This window comes from Carassius carassius, chromosome 6, assembly GCF_963082965.1.
Source record: "Carassius carassius chromosome 6, fCarCar2.1, whole genome shotgun sequence".
NCBI lineage: Eukaryota > Metazoa > Chordata > Actinopteri > Cypriniformes > Cyprinidae > Carassius > Carassius carassius.
In genome coordinates, this window is record NC_081760.1 from 25,778,418 (window position 1) to 25,799,908 (window position 21,491).

Here is a 21,491-nt window from a genome sequence, read left to right on the forward strand (position 1 = left end):
AATTTACAAACTTCCAAAGGTTTCAAGAACTTTCTATGGTTAGTCTAAAAAACATGCAAGCGCCACGACAGGACAAAAAAGACAGACAGTCAGTAAGCTCATAGGAACGCCAGAGTTCTTTTAATGAAAACCTGCTCTTGTAAACTCACTCTGCCCTTCTGATATAAAAAAGCTCCCTACGTTTAGACTGGAGAAAAAAGGAGGGTAGAAAAACTTTTAGCTTGTTCCTCTTATCAGATCGGACGTCTCACAGTATATACAGCTGAGTTGTAGATGGCATATGCTTCTCAAGGGTGACCATGCTTGATCAGACAGCTAGGGAGGGAGGCCGAGGGGGTGTAATCATATGAATTTAGCCTGGCCGGAGACGAGGGAGCAGGAGATTGTGGGTAGGCCGGGTGACCTCCACCCCTCCCATTAACAGTGAGCGTTATTGGGCAGGGTCTGTTGGAGTGTTGTTGTCTGGGTCTGACCTAGATTATATGTGAGTACAGTGTATGTTTACAGTGACTGAGTGTGTGTGTGTGTGTGTGTGTTTGGGGGGCAGGGATGGGGGTCAGTAGTGTGCCCAGGTGTCAGGAGCTGGAGGAGGCAATGGCACACGGGGACACTGACAACCACTAGCCTGTTAATCCCTTAATAAAGTGCTTGGAGCCAGATTGAGGGCTGGGGTCATTTAGGGGACAAGCAGTCTCATAACACACACACACACACACAGAGCAATGCACTCTCGCCTTGGGTTCAGTGACGTCAGTAACTGCTTTCAAATGCATTTGTACACATGTACATAAAAAAGAGTGATGTAGAGAGCGGGTCACTATTAGGAAGAGAGTGCAACCCTAATCAGCAGTGTTTTGAAAGCATCTAAAATAGCCAGTGTGTTACATATGCAAATTATCATGAGTACATAAATGAGCAAATACTAAATGGAAAATACAAACAAACACACACACACACACACACACACTGAAACTGTATGGAGGTTAAACCGAGGCTGACCAGTGGCAACTATCTGTTTAGCCATCTGCTCTATCAAAACCTCGAGTGAGCTCTTATAAACCAGTGCAGATTTATGGAAACAAATAGAAAACAGAGGCAAACCGAAGCTGTGGCTTAGTGTGTGCAACAGATAAAGATTTGGTGCTTATGTGGGAAATGCAGGTTCAAATTTGACCTGCATGATGTCATGATCCAATTTCCCTGTTTCTTACCAGTGAGCATGTTTACATGCAAACCAATATGCTGATGACTGCCAAGAATCAGCTCATGACATCGGATTACATGCCAGAAAACAGCCGTTACCCGATTTTAAAAAGAAGTGACGTCACAATATGGTCATTGCAATGTTCAAAAAAGCTTTAAAATGTTCCAAAATATCAGGAAATGTGTTCAGAACTCAAATTCTCTGATGTTTGCAGTTTCTTTGACTGTACCACTTCTTTTGTATGATATGAGAACTTATAATTTTTTGGGTCAATAAAGAGTATAATATATTTCCTCCTCTACTGCAAAATGCGTACTATGACTGGATGTGCTTAAATCCACAGTAAAGGATGCTTTCCTGTCACGTATCACACATGCATAGGATAAGGTGTTTATATGCCGGGGTTAATGGGTAAAAACATAGCTATGTCCAGCGGTTTATGCTTAGAGAAAAATAATTAATGTGTTTACATGACCACACATGCGAGCGACTTTTTAAGCAAAATTGATTTAAGAATGCACATCTAAACAACATTTCCTCTCTTTCAAAATGACAGATGTGAAAAGGACAAATGTTTCAAATGTGTCAGATCACTTGAGGGTCCCTGATCCCACCATATATATATATATATATATATATATTTTTTTTTTTTTGGAAAGGTTGATTTGAATGCACATTTATTTTAAACTTTACCTATATAAAAATCTGCTATTACACAGAGATAAAAAATAGGAACTCAAGTGTATGAACAATTGTAAAAATAATGTGCAACTTGAAAAGGAGGATCCACCTTGTCAGTCTCATCTTGTAAACACTAACAAAATTGTATGTGCATACCTGAGTGCACTCAGAACTTTCTGACAGAAAATCATTTGCAGATCACTGATAATAATTTGCTTTTTTGGGGGTAATTATTTGATATTTTAATAGATTTTTCAAGTAAACATTATTCTTTTATTGTTTTCTACAGTAATTTAATTGTTCTAATTTTATACGGTATGTCATCATCATGATAATACATAGCTCATGGTGACAATATATAAAGTCAATCAACAGAGATTTTGCTAAATTTATACTGCTTTATGTAAATATATTTGCGGTATGTGAATATATTCACACATTCACACAAGTTATTGACATTTATACTGCATTACGTAAATATATTTGTGTTATGTATTATATATTCACACATTTGCACAAGTTATTAGAAAGAAACATGAATGAGAAAATAAAGCATGGGATGTGCTTGATGTAAAAAAAGTTATGAAGAGCAATATACTTCCTAATATAGCTAGCAGCAGATATATATCTGCTGTCTGCAAAAGACAGATAAAATCACTCACTGCTCTTAGCTGAATAGCTTTTTTAGCTTTAATAAGAATCACTGTAGATAAAATTCATACAACAAAGACTATGCTTAATTTATAGATTTGATCATTCATATTCTGTAGTATTTCTTATTGCTACTGTAAGATCTAGTGTACCTGAAAAAAAGAACTGTTTTAAGTTAAGTACATTTGCATTTTTGTATGTATTTTTTTTTTCGTTTGTAATTCTCTAGCTTAACAAAGAGATTAACAAAAATAATTATATTGTGATTCACATTTTTATCATGAAATAATTTTTTTTTAAATAAAATGTGTAATATTGGCCACCCCTAAAATCATCAAAACATATTCCTTTTTTTTTTAAATCATCATCTAGATTTTAGAGTAAAAATTCAGATTATTTAACGTCACCTTTTTGCTTTCACTCTTCATTTTAAATAGTCCTCCATTGTGACAGATTAATTTTTAAAAGTATAAATATTGCATGGAGTTTCTCAATTTATTTGAGCTCAAACAAACTGTATGTATAATAAAAAGTCATCTATAAAATTAGGACAGGGAAAACTAGAAAAATGCTGCTAAAAATAGCTTCAGAAAGCATAAAGCATAAAGCATGTCACACCACACGACATGCCAGCTTGACAAAAGGATGTCATGTCAACTACCTATAATTATATTATGTGACTGCATTCACCCACCAGTATTTCTACATCAGACATCTCCGAGGGCCACATAAGAAGCTGTTGAAGGTTGGTGACAAAGACATGTACTGCAAACTTCACCCTCATTTAGACAATAAAGGCATGAATCAACCATCGTTCCCACCACATCCGTTTGGCATACTAAACAATCTGACAGCCTCAGAGCATTAGTCATTCAACACATGCAAACCCAACTTGTCACATGCACTTTGATGCACTGTACAGTAGCCTGAGAATATGAATTTGGAGGTGAGACAGTGAGGGTGAGAAAGACGCAGAAAGGGAACACAAAAGAGATGCAAATAGGGAAGAGAAGGGGGGAGCAGAAAAATGTGGAAGAGAAAATAAAGATAGAAAATTGAGATTGGTTAGAAAAGAGAACACTATTTTTGTTTCATCTTAGGTTCTTCCATATATATAAATTAATAATATATATATATATATATATATATATATATATATATATATATATATATATATATATATATATATATTGCATATATTGTATATTAATAGAAAATATTTAAATGAGACTTTAACTTTAAAAAGCAGAAAAATGTGGAAGAGAAAATAAAGATAGAAAATTGAGATTGGTTAGAAAAGAGAACACTATTTTTGTTTCATCTTAGGTTCTTCCATATATATAAATTAATAATATATATATATATATATATATATATATATATATATATATATATATATATATATATATATATATATTGCATATATTGTATATTAATAGAAAATATTTAAATGAGACTTTAACTTTAAAAAGACATGCACCTGAAGAGCAGATGCAGTGGAGGAAAAGCTAGATAGAGGTGAAGTTTTAGAGAAACAAAAAAGAGAGTGAGATGGAGGTGGAGCAGAAGGATAGAGAACGAGGTTGTCATAATGCACTACATCTCCTCTGGCCAGACGGAAAGAATGACCCGCTTAGACACGAGGTGAAGAGTTCAGCCGCTTCAAAGAGGTCCAGAGCAACCGCAGCCCGCAAAGAGACAAGGGAGAGCTGATCCCAAACCAGCAGCTGAACAGCCTCTCAATAATTCAGCACATCATGATGCAATGCTCACCTCAGCTGGAGAGAGAAAGCGAGAGAGAATCAGTGCTCCACATGCCCCTGAAGAGGCTACTGGAGGGATGTTGGGTTGTGCGTGATGCAGGAAATGGTCAAATGGCCATGCAGGCTTCACAGTGGTTTCATTTCTTGGGTATCTACACTCTAGATTGGTGAAAAGGCTGTCTTCTTGCAGTTGTAAAATACACATGGGGACAATCTGGGTGAGTATGGTCTACCAGTAGCCCAACAACAAAGTAGTCTAAGTGTGTGTGTGTGTGTGTGTGTGTGTGTGTGTGTGTTTGTTGGGTTCTTCCTTTTTTTTTTTTCAACATGCACAGTTTAAAACATTGCATTACTAACCCACCTTTATTTTTAACAGCCTCACAGCCCAATTTTTGTAATGAATCCACAATCAACAATCCAACTTCTTTCATCTATACATTTCAACATAGTTGCTGTTGATCTTGCAATGCTCCTATTACTATGCATAGTCCGTGGGTTTGTTTCTTTAGAAGGTTGAATCAAGTCTAGAGGTTCTGTTCCAAGTATCACCATTCAGGAGATCATCATCAATGATCACTCTATCACAAGATTTCAGCATTGGTCAATTAGAAATCTTTTTAAGTTTAAGCTTAAGGACTGTGAGCAACATACTTATAATCCCACATTCTGATTGATATCAATATTTCTGACAAATAATGCTGCTGCAAGAGTCTTAACCCTTGATTGGCCCTTTGCCATGCAAGAGCCCTTAAAAAACGTGTACATTCATAGGTTTTGCACTCCAATTTTAAAATACTAATACCATATAAAAAAAATTATATATTTATTAATTTAAAGCAATGCAATCTTAAAACTTCTCCCGTCTGTTCAGAAGAACTTCTGTCTGGTTTCATTAATGATACCATGGTCAAAAGAGTGCTGCATCCAGAGTTTATCAGTGAGTCGAAAACAGACCGCTCACAGCTAACAGACTTTGAGGGCAAACTCTCCTTTTGTAGACTGCCTCAGTTTTGGCTGTTTCTTAATATTGCACAGGAATAAAATAAACATATCAGTGCGGTCAGACCATCACATAATGGAAAGATGATGTACTGCTGATGTTAAAACGTTTATCAGACGCATAAATGTAAAATATACATTTTAAATGTAAAAAATAAAAAAATAAAAATCATACATTGGTAATAAAATACAGAAAAATACATTTTATATTGTGTACCATCTAAAGCAATTCCACCATCGGAGGAACACTGGACTAGTCAATAAGAAGTTTTTCATATTCCTTTTCACTATAGACATTTCTAACACTGAAAAAAAAATGGACACTGCTCTTCTATTGAAGGGCGTCCACTGTCAAACTTAAATTACTTGAGAAGTCAGTTCTAAATATCAAACAAATTCCAGCTCATTGGAGTATGATTCTGAAAGGGGACTTTTGAGGTCATGGCCACCAGCAGCCTACCGCAGCATCTCTGGCTGACATGGCTCAAGTTGTCTTAAGGCCCCGATATATTTCAAACCAAATTGAAGAACGAACTGATATGACTTCATTTTGAACAAAATCAAGTTCGAAACAGCTGACCAAAGCAAACTCTCTGGGGGAGTTTGTTTTGGCTCCTAAACACCTTTGAGCTTCCATTGGTCCGTATCGGTTATGCATGGGTGTGTAATGAATCTCCACCTTCTTTGACATGCAATGTTTTTTTTCCCGGTTTGTTTCTCATTCCACGGAGGTCAGACAGAAGAACAACATCTCCTAGTCACTAGCAAGCAACATGAACACACTGGAGTGTCGAAAAGCTGAGCTGGCACAAATATATCCGCACTTGTACGATCGTTCGGTGACAGACTTTAAAGATTCAGAGAAAGCATTTAATTACTAGAAAGAAATTGCAACAAAGCTTGGCATCGACGACCCGGAGCTATGCAAAAAGCGACATTGAGAAACATTCGAGACAAGTTTTCCAAAGCCATGAAAAGAATTAAAGGAAAGAGTAAAGATATAAGGTAGCAAGTACCAAAAACATGTTTCAAATGAATGTTACACCATACTGCTGCTGATGCTGCAGTTCTTTCAATAAGCGAATTTAATGGGTACTATACAACAAATGAAATGCCAAAACGAACATACAATAATAAACCTTTGTTTTTATCAAAAGTAAATCATGACACAACATAAAATATAAAAAGGTGTAACAATTTATCCAGTTTAATAAAATAAATGAACTCTAATAAAATAAAGTAACAAACTGACTCCAACATTTTTTTCCACATCATGCTAAAGTTGTCAGACTATGAGACATTCACACTTAAAGGACTGATTATGGAAATTGAATGGTTCTTTATATTGCAAACTTGATACTTGACTCTGAACTGCTGTTAATCATTATTCTTTTGTCTATAATATTCTGAGCATTGTGGCCCGCTCACACCTAGATTGCCTACACTTCTTCATTTCATCGTTGTGTTTAGGGGATACACGCGCGCATCCATACACATGTATGTTTACATTAATCAACACCCTGCCTCCAGCAGCGTGGGGGTGCTGGAAATTTCAGAAACAGTATACCGTCGCTCAGCCTTTTTGAACTTCTTTTTGTTCACAACCGAAGAAGGAAATGAACTCCGTTTGAAGTATATCGGGGCCTTTACTGCTGAGCTCTGTGATGATGCCTCTAATTGGCTTTGGGTATAATAGAAAAAACCAAGAACCTGGCAGAGAAGAGAAAGAGATTACCAGGTCAAGAAACAATCCCCCTTTGAAAATGCCGCAACTGGATGTATGTATGTCTGTAGGGACAAATACAGGTTGCGCTTTGGAGGATGAGAGAATGGCAGTCCTCTCTTAGGTCCTGTGTGCCCCCCAGGTGCAGCGCCACATCAGGGTCCATCTGTTGAAACCCAGGACCTGCACTGAGGGACTAACACAGCAGTGGTAATTAGCCCCAGGATGCAAACAGCTACCATCAAACAGATGTGGGGGAAGTCGACACGTTGTTAACTGGTTTGATGGGGGGTGGGGGGTGGAGGTGACCTACTTTAAATCATGTGATACAACACCTCAAAATGGGATGGCTGCTATCCATTCCACACCATGAAATAAACGAACAAAAATTGCTTACTGATGTCTTGTCAGCGCCAAATCACTACAAGCCAACCAGGGCCAGTGGTCAGGTTCATCATTTTTCGGTAACTTTCACACAATGGGACCATGAATTTGGACCCCTAATCTCCCAGAAAATCCCTCAGGAGCAACCTGGAGATAAGTGTTATGAGCAGATGCAATTGTACTTCTGTGGCAGAGAAGAACTACTGTGTTGTGAACAATCTGATCCACCTTTTGAGTTCAGTATACATAGAACACCAATGGGTAGTGGTTTTTAAAAGGTTTATCAAGCATAAAAAATAATAATAAGTATAAACACGTATAGCTAAACATTTATGTAAGGTAAGATAGCAGGCTAATCATTTGGTGGTATGCTAACTAGTACGTATGGAAGTTAGCTTGCGAAACCTAAGCTAACTTAAAAACACTCAAAGTACAAAGAATTTCACAATCAAAAAAACCATAAAGCTGTTGATCATATAAAGAGATTGTATCTTTTCACAAGACTTGAATTAAACTACATGATTCAGATGGATTTGTTTTACAGTGCCTTCTTTTTATGTTTTACAGATTCCTTTTAAGGCGCCTAAATCTTAGATTTCAACAAAAATATCTTAATTTGTGTTTTGATGATGAATGAAAGTCTTATTGGTTTGGAATGACACAAGGGTAAGTAAACAATGAAAATGTTTATTTTGGGGTAAAAATCTATAAATCAATGGCACGAGGGAATGATTGAATACAACGAGGCCATGATTTAACTAAAACATAGTAATAATAGTTATATAGTTATAATTAGTGGGAACGAGTTTAATTTGTGACCATTGTATATTGTTTCTTTTCCCCTTCAGTCATGTGCAGGATTTCTACTCAGGTACTGACTGTTATGTAACAGTAAACAGTAAACAGTACTAGTAAAAAAGTAATTAATATACATTTATTTCATACTAGGTATAGTTGAAATCTATTAACATATTTCTTGACATATCGCTTGAGACTTACTGATATAAAAAATTATAATTAAACTTTATTTGGAATACTACTTGTGCACAATGCCCATTTCTTAATATTAAGCCTGTGTGTAATGTCACTATTGATGAGGATTGTATGATTTTTGAATAATATCGGTCTTTAAATGCAAGATATTTAAAGTGTACCTAAAGTATATTTGCAATAGTTCCACTTTAGCGCTATCAGATATACTTAAGTATATCTTTAGTTGGACTTCAGCATTACTTCTGCACAATTAAAGTGCATTAAGTGTGAATTTAGTTGTTCCAATTTAGCAGACTTTAAATATACCAGTTTAGTATAGTATATTTCAGTTGATATTCTGCACTTGAAAACAACGCAATGGTGATCATGTCCAGTATAAACACTTAGTGAGCGCCATGAGTTTGCATTCACAGTCTGCGGAGGTTCACATGACAGTGCCAAAACGACACTATTAACAACCACTACAGTAACACAACCCACATTGCATGTCATGTAAAGCCATGTTAGATGGCCTTAAGAAGAACGAGGGGGTTGTCAAGACATCCTCGCTCAGCAGGGCAGTGTGCTTATGAACATATGATCCAGACGGAGTTGACCTACCCCCAAATGACCTCTCAAGACTGCACCACTGCATCACACACACAAGACCACAGACAATGTCACTGTTTCCATGGCACTGATCCCCAGCCTGTAGCTAGCAGAACACGGCTCTGCAGAACATGTTTGCATGCCGCGGTGGCCGCGCTGAGACGGATCTGCGAGGCCATGTCGTGTAAAACTGCTTCAGCTTGACAACAAACAGGCTAATTGGTCCCTGTTCCTGGTCTCTGGAGACGGAGAGAGTGAGAGGCTGAGGAAACACATCCTGGAGGTGGGGTGAGCTGGAAAAAGGCTCTTGCTTATAGTAGCACATGGAGAGTTTTGATGTGGGAAGTCACGGAGACCTCTCATTGAGCTTTCTGCACACGTATAACAATCAAAAACAATGTGAGTGAAGCTTACTAGTCCTTTTCTCACGTCTTACTACTTTCCATACTCATATACGCAAAGATTGGTTCTCTAGTTCATGCGCACACTTTCACTCACTCTCTGGGGAAACGTGACCTGGGGCTGTGCAGTCAGGAAGCACACGTGTTAAAACCAGCTCTCTCTTGGCTCAGCTGAGTCACGCTGAAGTGTAAGGAATCATGGGGAGGGAGCAGCAGCAGCTGGTGTGTGGTGCCCGTCAAATGCGCTGCTTTAGAGTGAATCACTCCCTATCATCCTCTGTAATGGACTCTAGATCTTGCTGTCTCTCCCTTTGACAAGTGCTTTTCTCACTCATTTTCTGTTCGTCTGTCTCTTTCTCCAGCTCTTTTATTACCTTGCAAACACGTCTAAAATCCCACCTCTGTGATCTCACAATTATTTTCTCAAGAACTGATGCATTAAAGACTGTAGCGTTCTACAAAAAAAGAAAAACGTAGTTATTTTATTTCACTTCCTTTAGAATGGATTATTATTATATTTTTTTATTGAATATTTAGTTTTTTTATAAAGGTTTTAGGGCTGGGAAATAAAGCTGCCAAGTTCCACAATGTTTTGCACACTGTCCACCGTTTCTGTCGGACACGTCCGATTTGAGAACCGTCATTACGTTAAGCGCAAAAGAACCAGTGAACCGTTTTCTACAACCGGTTTATTGAAGTGAACTGTCCGAAAGAACCGGTTCGCGGAGAAGAACCAAACTTCCCATCACTACTGGTGATCCGACTTCCAATGCAACCGGTTCTTGACTCGAGAACGAGTCAATCTTTCATTCGCTATCTGGCTGGGCTCAGTGTTCATCTTCAGTTCTCTCTTCACAGCAGTTCAGTCAGTGTACTGTTTGAGTAAATGAATTACTCCGGGATATTGGTTTATTTTAACTCAGAGGGAGTGTTAGCCACATTAAAAAGTTAACAGCTTAAGGCCCAATCCTAATTCTACCCCTTAGCCCTTCCCCTTTCCTAATAATTAGAAATCGCTAAACCATTTTCTCAAATATTGCCTATTCGAGAGAGAAAGAGAGAGGGAGAGAGAAAGAGAAATGGAAGTTGCATGTATTCGCGTCTGTGCGCTTATCTTTTTAGAGTGAGTTTACTTAAAAACAGCGATTGTATCCTCTTGTCGCTGGAAAATATAATGTAGCAATTCAGTATTTAAACTGTATTTAATAAAAGTCGTGGGGCAGCGTTGACAAGTTTATTTTCTCCTGGATGTGTGAGCTGCGCGATTTCTGATATGTGTGTGTATCAGTAAGCAGCTCATTAATCCAGAACGATAATTAAAGGCTCTGATGCACACCAGCATATGTGTGTAGGTAAGAGCTAGACGACGAATGATGATGTGTGACGGCATAGTAGTGGTGTCCCAATCCTTAGGGGACTATTTTCTCCACTACCCCTTGACACTCTGTTTCAAGGGACAAGGGCAAGGGATAGGCGGAGGGGAAGGGGAAGGTGTATAAAATAGAATTGGAATTGGGCCTAAGTCATTTGTGGATTAATCCTTATTGGAGATGCGAACCGTTACAAGTGATTCAGTTCGATTTGGTGAAGAAGAACCAGTTAAATCGAATGATTCGTTCATGAACCGGACATCACTACACTGCAGTGAAAGCGCTCACAACAGACCCGGAAGAGAAGATAATGCTGAATAAAGTTGTAGTTTTTGCTATTTTTGGACCAAAATGTATTTTCGATGCTTCAACAAATTCTAACTGACCCTCTGATGTCACATGGACTACTTTGAAGATGTTTTTATTACCTTTCTGGACATCCCTTACGAAAAATAACCATGGTTTTATTATAGTAAAACTGTAGTAACCCATGGTTTTTTGGCGTGTTGACTACCATTTGTATAACAACAGATTTACTACAAATACCATGGTTAAACTATGGTTAATTTAGCAAAACCATGGTTAATTTGTGGTTACCATGGATTAACTATAGTAACCATGGTTTTTTGGTTTTATTTGTAGTAAAACCATGGTTAATTTTAGTAAGGGATGGACAGTATACCGTACATTTTCAATGGATGGACTGAAAGCTCTCGGACTAAATCTAAAATATTTTAACTCTGTTCCGAAGATGAACGGAGGCCTCACGGGTTTGGAACGAAATGAGGGTGAGTCATTAATGACATAATTTTAATATTTGGGTGAACTAACCCAAACCCAAAGGTTTTTAATAGCATTGGGAATCTCACACAATTTTGATTATTAAGTCTGAATCATGGAGTCACCTAAATGATTCATGATACATATACCATTTTTGTTATTGATTATTTTGCAGTACAAAGGCAAAATAGCCAAATTAAATTCGTTTGTCGTTTTTTGTTCAGTTCAAAATCATTAATGATTTTTTTTTAAACCGATTTCTGACTAGTATGAGAAAATGAAAAAGCATTTTTTTTTGGGGGGGGGTGCTGTGGTTTTGTGTCTGACATGCGAGTTACGCAAGATCACGCCACTACCATGTTCAGCCACCTTCTCCCCATATTTTCCTACCCTATCTCTACATTCTTATCAATAAAGCATTTTTTTTCACAAATCAATTTCCATCTTTTTGGTGGTGAGTCCATTTCAGCTGCTTTTAAACACAAAAGTGTACACGAAGTGGAAGTGACAGAATACTTTTTAGACCTGAACTTTTTCAATCCCCTTATATTGTAGAGTTCAAATAAAGATTGGACCAGGGGCCCAAAACAGCAATCAATGGGTTTATTTTGGCAGAGGACTGCTCAGGATAAAAAGCACACTGACTGAGCAACATGAAAACGAATTGACCCTTTTCCTTCTGCCCAGAACACACGAGTGAGTGGAATGGACAGTAGCAGGTCAGAGAGAGAAAGAGAGTGCAAAAGAAAGAGGGAGTGAAATGGTAAAAGAAAGAAAGAAACAAAGAAAGAACAAACACAAGCAAATATAAACGGCCGCTGGATTTTATGATTACCTGACAGCATTTAACATAATTTGACATAATGTATAGACATATTTCTGATGTAAATATACAAACTTTAGCTTATTCTATAACCTTAGTAGGACTGTTGCATTAAGGGTCTTCTACATTTGACCTTAGCAATGTGTCGAGAAAAAAAGAAACAGAATGCAAAGCACACACATCTCTTTCACACACACCTACCCACTCAATCTTCTGGAATCCTGTGAATTCAAGCCTGAAAATACACACACACATATGAGTGCATGCACTAAAATACATCTGCTGACCTGAGAGCTTCATAAGCAGTTCAGAGGCCACTTTGACGTTGATGTCCTGGCTAAGTAGGCTGCTCTTGCTCAACATCGGGCTCCCCTCTCGTGGCTTGGTGGACCCTGGAGGTCCTTCTTGGCAGAAGCTATAGCTTGGTCCCCTCTGAGAGCTGAGGGGCTCTTCCGCCTCGGGCTCCTCTTTGACACAGAATGGAGCCTTTAGGGCCTCCTTCTGGTTCGCTGCTGTAGGGCAAGAAAAAGACAAGCAAGAGTTTTGAGAACTATGTCCTGAAGCCCAAGTTTTTGTTGATAGCAACACGGAATGTAAAGTTGTGACTATACTCCATGTCTTCTTAAGCAATATGGTGGCTTCGTTTGAGGAACAGACCAAAAATGTGTGTTCTGCAGAAGAAATAAAACCATATGGTTTGGAACGACTTAACTGCAAGTAGAATATGACAGAAATGTCCTTTTTAGATGAACTAACTCTTTAAAATAAGATATTTAAATATTATGGGTAGTTAGTTAGTTTAGTTAAGTCTGCATCAATACAGAAGATAATTCATTTTTGTTTTTTTATTTGCTTTTATTATTAACTATTTGTTAGCAGTCTAGCTTTGGCTCCATTTTAAAAGAAGGGAAATCTTTTGAGAAGACAAGATAAATAGATTAGGAATCAATAGGCTAAATGATGAGCCTTCTGTACTGGACCCGAAGCCCAGTGGAAACAATTTCACAAGCAGTTTTATGCAAAATATGGACTGTGTTGTTTCTGAATCATCAAACAGTGTGAACATCTAAAAGTGTGTTTATGCTGACTGTCTGTAATTGCACAGAAAATGATTGGTGATGATATATTTTGCTGAATTCATATGAGAGTAAGACACATTTCTTTTCTCACTCAATATGCTGTAAAAGTGGGCCATTTCTAATCAGGCGCCAATGAATAATTAATATTAAGGCATGGAGCCCCCTCTTATCCATGCCAGGAAATAGTTCGTTTTGATGCACACGTTTGTTTTCTGTGATAGTTATGACTTTGTTTTTATACTTACCTAATGAAATTGTATTTCCTGTAATATTATTGCTAAACCTTTTGCATTTTTTATAATTGTGGTCAGTAAGATTGTTAAATGTTATTGAAGCAGTCTCTTATGCTCACTAATGTGACATTTATTTAATCAAAAGTACAGTAAAGGCAGCAATATTGTGAATTTAATTATCAATTAAATGCTGAAGTAAGTATTGATTTCTTTCAAGTGTTTGAGCGGTAGAGTACATAAGGTCGGGTTTGGAAAAAGAAAAAAAAAAAAAAACATATCATGCAAAATAAAGGTACAATCAAACCGTCAAAGATCCAGATCAAATTAGTTTCAAATAAGTTTAAGTGAAGGGTTACAGTACAAAATGTACATACTGATAATCCAGAAAGTGTTAATGGAGCATTGAAAAAGGTGAAAGTGCACAAGGGATCAGACGGGAAGTCTTGTGTTCTTTTGAATTTGCTATCTGACTAGGTGTGCAGATTCCTTTTCGCTTCTGTTTTAGATTTTAATTAAAACATGATGTATTAAGTTCATTAAACCTTTCTCCTTGCGGATATTGTTGGCTGGTACCCACAATGCAGGTGATTTCAGGTTTTAATAACCTTTTAGAAACATTTGTTCCCCACAATGTAGGTAAAACCTATTAACTATAAACTATAAACACACCTCGCACCATACGTGCACTATAAAAGCTGGACCTTCTTCTCTTTATTTACCAGCATACCACACAATAAAATGAAAAAAAAATTAGAATTTTATTTCATTGCTCAAAAACTGATATCTGATCATTTACAAGTGGAAAGCTTTTTAATCAAAATGTCATAACTCAATCTTCCGATGAAACAACTTTTTCACCAATCATTAACAACTTTCTTACAATTGACATCAAAATCACATCCAGATCTGCCTCCCTCCAACCAACCAATCAACAAATATTTTTTTTATTTTTTCGATAATACATTTCACTCGAATATACATCACAATATGGAAGAAAAATCTCTTGCTGCTTCTGTTTCATTGCGACTTTAAAGGTCCCGTTCTTCGTGATCCCATGTTTTAAACTTTAGTTAGTGTGTAATGTTGTTGTTAGAGTATAAATAAAATCTTTAAAATTCTAAAGCTCAAATTTCAATGCCAAGCAAGATATTTTATTTATCAGAATTCGCCTACAAAAAATGACCCGTTTGGACTACATCCCTCTAGTTCCTGCAGTAATGACGTCACTAAAACAGTTTTTTGACTAACCTCCGCCCACATCAATATACAACAAAGAGGGCGTGGCCTTGTTGCGCTCTGACGGAGAAGAGGAAGAGCTGCGTTTGTGTTTGTCGCCATGTCGTCGAAACGCTGTTATTTTCATCTCGGAGTCCAATCACCTTTGTTTGGGCTTCCCAGGGACGCTGTACTTGGAGATTAATGGTTACAATTTATGTTTAACTCGGTTCCCGAAAATTATAATCCACATTTAAAACTATGTGCAGCACATTTTGCTGAGGACAGCGAGCTTCCTCAATCAGTTTAATGCCGGTGTTGTGCCCAATTTAGCACAAAGATTATTCTTGAAAGATGGAGCAGTTCCCTCTTTGTCTGGAGAAGGCGTTGTTTCGAAACAAATCCTGCCCACTTGCTTCTCAAAATTAGCCCAATCGCACATTTCCAGGAGGGCCACGTGCGCTCAGCTGGTGTCGAATCACAACACAGGAACCGCTGGCACAATCAGAACTCGTTACGTATTTCTGAAGGAGAGACTTTATAGAACAAGGAAGTCATCAGCCCGTTTTTATGACAGTGAAAACAGCGGTATACAGATAGGTGAATTGTGTGAAAAATACTGTGTTTTTTTACACGCGAAACATGAACACATGTTATATTGCACACTGTAAACTCATTCAAAGCTTCAAAAAAGCACGAAAAACGGGACCTTTAAGTAACAGAGCCTTTTCACAAAACATGATGCATTTCATTCAGTTATTAACTTTGTAAATCTAACAAGTTGGTTTGCTGTTGTCACTTTTAAACATTTCATGTACATTTTTTTAAATGTACTATATGTTTTATTACCTATTATTACCCATTCTTTTAAAGTAATAGAAATGCTGGCACTTTTTGCTTTTGCTCTTGGAGAAAATGGGAAATATGGGTAAAATAATAAAAATATGACTACTATAGAATTTTACCCACTTATGTTCTGCCTTTGAAATCCCCCAGAATTGTGAAAAGGGTCCATTTTTAAACTACTCCTTGTGGAGACTGCTAGTTGGTCCCAACAATCTAGATGATTTCAGGTTTTAGTATCATTGTCGGGACATTCACTCCAAACACCTTTTCCATGTTTTAAAACCTTTCATTAAAGCCTGGAACACACCAAGCCGACGCCGACGAACTAGCGCTGATGAAAGCCAACTGTGTTGTCGCCTCGCGTCGGGGTAAAAAGCTGCACTTGAACACACGAGAGAACTACTGCCGACTGTTAGGTAGAATGCGCGTTCTGCGCCTGCGTGTAAATGAGACAACTGTCTATTTCTGCAGATATATTCGTCCATATTTGTCATTCAAAAAGGGAAACTGACGCTGCCGGCTGAAGTTATACAAACCGTAAACAAAGCAGCGCGTGCTTACTGTTTTGAATATTAATCCTGCTAAACACTTTCTTTATTCCACTCCTCTCGTGTTAATATTGAAATATTCTCCAAGGAACAATCAGGTAAGATGACATATCATTAGAACAGCCTCTATCTGTACCGTTTTGTCATTTTGCTCGCTGTTTTGCTATTATTCTCGTCCACTGACTCGTTCACTAAGCAGAACAGCCAATCAGAGTTCCCTCTTTCACCGACGGCCCGACGCCGATTCAACATGTCGAATCGGCAGAAGAAAAGCCGACGAGGACCAATTTCAGCCGACGGTGCGGAACACACTGAGGAAACTTAGTCAGCCGACGCACAAAAACTGCCCGACGGCCGACCGTCGGCTTGGTGTGTTCCAGGCTTAACACACACTCTCTCCATTATCACCCTTCCTCTCCTGTTCAGTCAGTCTTTTCTATGCAAATGCTTGCCCATCCGCATCCATCCCTCCCTCCCTCTCTCACTGTTCCTCCTTTCATCTCTCTTACAGATCATCAGTGATCACTCACCCCTCCTGTCTCTACCACACTCCCCTCAGCACTCATCCGATCTCCTCACAGCCCCAAATCCGAGTACATGCACCACCCACAATGGCGCTGACTCTTCTCATCAATCTCCACGAGCTGACCACCGCCTCACTTTGATGACTCTGATTAATGGTGACGTGCATCCATGATAGCACCGAAGGTACAGTCAGGTTAGGGGACAGGACACGACTACGAGCTAAAGATCGTAGAGAGCCATTGGGAGAGTTTATGACCCTCACGTGAAGAGCACAGGTGGTGGTGTATGTGGTGGCACTGGCTGGAAATATCACCAGTCAGATGTCAGCGGACGGACTTAGCTTGGTCCGGTCAGCACCTGGAAGGCCATCCTCTAATTAAGAGTGTGTCGGGTCGCGTGTCCTATCAGAGGGCGTACAGCATGCGCACAAGTGACCTCTCTTTCGCAGAAATGTAGAAAAGTACAAGCTGGAGACGTGAACATGGAGATACAAAGTCACACCACTCTGGTGACCTTTCAGTTTGCAGCTAAAAATAGAGCAACATTTCCATTCGAATTCTTGTTACAGAGAGCCCTGAATAATTTATCAGCTTAATCTGCCAGCTAAATTTGTTTTTTTTTTTCTCATAAGGCATGAATGTCTCCAAAATACCAAAATTAAGCTCAATGAAAATAAGCGCTTTCTGTTTACCGACTCTTTTATTAGACTTTCATAGAAGAGTAATCCCCAAGTGCCTATCTTGATCTTTCAAATTGCGTCCTGTCATCGAATCATCTTTGGCATAATTTATTTTCTACCGTGGAGGTCTTATGTGAAAGCTACCATCTTTCTAGCTCCATTCACACAGTCAGTTTTCAGGATTGGCAAAAGCATTTTCAAACAAACAGGTGTGACACTTAAACTGTTCTGGTCATATAACAGCACACAGAAGCAGCTCAAATACTGCATGTATGGACAAATAACTGCAGTCATGCCCCTGTGAATATGCATGTAACCATAGCAACAGTGACTGAATGATGTATCAAAGATAACAACTTCCATAAACCAGAAAGTCTTACAACTGGATCCAATCAAGGAGTAAGTTCATCAGACATGTTGTTCCAAATATGTATGACTTCATTTCTTCCACGGAACAAAAAACGAGAATGTCAGTAATGGAAAAGTTTTGGTTACATAAAAAAAGAAGCAAAAATGAAACACTGAGACATTTCTCATAATATATTATTTTATGTTCCAGAAAAGAAAGTAAGCCATAGAGGTTTAGAACGTCATGAGGGTGAGTAAACAATACACATGTCAAAATTGTCGGATCTCCAAATCACACTTTCTCTACTGTTCTGTGGAGCTATTAGGGCTGGAAAATAAAATCCTGGCATTTTTAGTCTTTAGATGACATTTAATGCTCTGAAATGGTATAATATATATATATATATATATATATATATATATATAAAAACTAGCTAAATTAATAACATGTTACATGTTTTCCACATTTACCACTAAAATAGCTAATGTAAGAATATTTAAACATATTTATATCTACCAATATATCAATATTCTAGAGATGCAACAAGTTCAATTGAGCCCAGGGTTCAATTCATACCTCAATTTTTTAATCACGGTTTACGGTTCAGTTCGGCTCCAATGGCTCCAGTGATTTTTATGAATATTTTAAAACAAATTTGAGACAAAGACTCCTGTATACGTCAGCACACTGGAGAGAGACATGGATTATTACTGGAACTATATGGGCACTCAACTTTTTATTGTTGAATGCATTTGGCCAAAATGTCATGATATGAAAGATGAAGCGCAATGCTCAGGATATATAAAACTGACTCTTCTCCACTCTTCATAGATATAGTGTTTCTTAAGTAAAGAAAACACTGTACTTATTCAAACATCAGTTCTTTATTTACACTTGCATCACAAATGAGCAGTATTATTTTTCCTATTTTTACACAAAATAGGATGGATGGGCCTTTCTTTAGTGCTAAAAAAATGTAATGTCTGTTTAATTTATTCTGGAAGCCAGAGGGTGCCCTAGCGCACAAAATTAATATATACATCATAGAAGTAATAGAACCATAGACAGTAAAAGAAATGGACACAGCGACCCCATTGGAACTCAATTGAGACAAGTGAAGCCCATTTTTAGCGATTTTTAGCACTTCCATTTCTGACGCGCAGACTCAAACTAAGCTTGATGACATCAGCAACCTGTCTGACAGATGTAAATCTTCTAGTAGCTGTGCGTGCAAACTGCCATCGTTAATCTTGCAGAGACGGCGAGCTTGAGCGGGGAGTTCTTTGGCGTGAGTGAGCAGGAGTAAGTATTCTGATTAATTATTTTGTATAGTATTTTAAAATGTAATGCCAGGGCTTGTATCTATGGGCTTCTCTTTTGACGTCTCCCCGATTGCCTGCGAGCTTCTCCTCCTGTCTGTACGGTAATTTATCTACTGTGCGACAGAGAGTCGAGTGGTTATAACACAATCGTTAGCCTATTTTTACAAAAACTGTTTCTACGGAGCCATAATGTAACATAGAAGGTAATGGAGCCCTTTATACATTGTCGTGTATCTTTAGAAATAAATAATGGACAAATGGAGTCTTTAAACGGCTCAGATGTAAAGTTATTCGCTGTCAAAGTGACGCCAAAATGAATGGGAGTCAATGGGATGCTAACGCAAGTAAAGTTCTGCTACAAGATGGCGGCACGCGGCCGACTTCAACTTCAGGTCGACTTCCTTCCCGCCTGAATAGAACTCATGACATTCCAGGAAATCCCTAATATGTACAGAGACATCCAGCTATGGTTGTGAAAATCCAGGAAATTTCAGGGCTGGAAACATTCCATGGGAATTAATGGGAATATATGGGAATTCACGGGAATAAACTGGGAATTTGCAAAATTGCAGGTAAGCATAAAACAGGGAACTTAAATGTAGAAAAAAAATCTTGCAGTATAATCTTTGTTAAAACAACCAGATTTAATGCCATTTCAGTTGAATTTCTACCCTGCACATTTCTCAGTCACATGCACACACAAGACAGACGACTTTCTGCAGGGCCATTGAGACCACAGCCCCTACATGCACTGTGCTTTCCTCCAGAACATGCACAGATCATTTATTGAATCCTACACACAAAATAATGTCAAAATCTTGGCAAGTATTCACGTAAATTATATAAATATTACATACATTTATATTTAAAACTTCCTTGTGTGGTGTGTAAGCTATTGTGCTACAAAATTGACAGAATGACAGAAAACATGAATATTGTGAAATATTACTACAATTTAAAATAATGTTTTTAATATACTTTAAAATATAATGTATTTCTGTGATGCAAAGCTGAATTTTCAGCAGCCATTATTCCAGTCTTCAGTGCCACATGATCCTTCAGAAATCATTCTCATATGCTGATTTATTATCAATTTTGGAAACAGTTGTGTTTCTAAACATTTTTTTATAACCTTTGGTACTTTTTTCAGGATTCTTTAATGAAGTATCACAACCCCCCATTTTATAAACAAAAATAAAAAAGGATATTTATGTATTTGATATAGTTTCTATAAATTTCCCCAAATTTCCAATTAACTCGCATAAAGTTTCCGTCTTTAAATATTTTCAAAGTTCCCCTGGGAAGTTTCCAGAAACTTTTTCTGTCTCATTTTGTGATAAGAAGCCACATCAGTTCACAAAAGGAAGTTATTTCAGACATTTGACTGATGTCTGACTGATCACAAGAGAAAATGTTTTGGTGTGTTGTTTTCTCAAATGCATGTTATAAGTGGGAGGCGTTTCCTCAACCTAAAGTATGAACTCACGGGCACACAGACAGGTAATTTGGAAAGAAATAAAATACATGGAAAGAATTTAAATGCAATTCACAAGTGAGTATAGAACCGTGGATGTCATACCAAACGATTCAATATTATATTGAGAATTGTGGAATCCCTACGATATTAAACTAAATAAAGTGCCATACAGAGATGCAATGATGAAAAATTACTGATGATTCATTAAGATGTACAATATAAAAGAACTTAGGTCCTCAACAAACTAACTGATATTTTTATGCCCTTCAATTTCGAACAGTCATTTTCAAGACATTTTAATATTTTTTTTTCCATTCAAGTAAGTGACTCTGATTATTGAATACAGTTGTCTCTTTCATTTATATCACTAAAATGTGTGAACATAACCACATTTTGTGCTCTGAACAGCACAGACAATCATATTCAGTTTCTGTCTGAAAGCAGCCTCTCTCTCAATGTCTCTACTCTCTCTCTCTCTCTTGCTGTTACTGGAGTGAAGCCCCCGGTCAGTGTTACATCAACACTGGGGCTATCTCTGCTCTCGTCGGTGAGGCTGTCATCTGCCGTTGCTGTCACCTGCATCCTCATCTCTGTACCCTGTCACCCTGTCCAGTACCCTGTCACCTCTCACTCTGTTGCGGCTGCCCACTATTGGACCACTTCATTAGCTTTCCACCTCTGTCGTGCAGCTCTGCTCCCAGCTCTGACAATTGGTCAGCGCTCCTGCCGAAGATGCCTTAACGTGGCAGGTTAAGGGGCAACAACAGCCAACAGTCTGCTACGGTAGGAAGGCTTTGCTACATGAAGCAGCAACGGTGCAGCCACACATCACTGGACGCTGGGTGCAGCAGGGGTCCC

The 21,491-nt window shown here is 38.0% G+C and overlaps 1 protein-coding gene across 5 annotated transcripts in view; it reads right to left on the reverse strand.

The window, feature by feature from the left end:
- Positions 1 to 21,491, reverse strand: part of LOC132142542 (zinc finger protein 827-like) — a 74,264-nt gene that overhangs the window by 20,138 nt on the left and 32,635 nt on the right. For all 5 annotated transcript variants that reach the window (XM_059552495.1, XM_059552494.1, XM_059552493.1 and 2 more), the window contains exon 5: positions 12,648 to 12,872. In XM_059552495.1, coding sequence (XP_059408478.1) covers positions 12,648 to 12,872 — 225 coding nt within the window. The remainder of the gene's footprint in view (positions 1 to 12,647; positions 12,873 to 21,491) is intronic.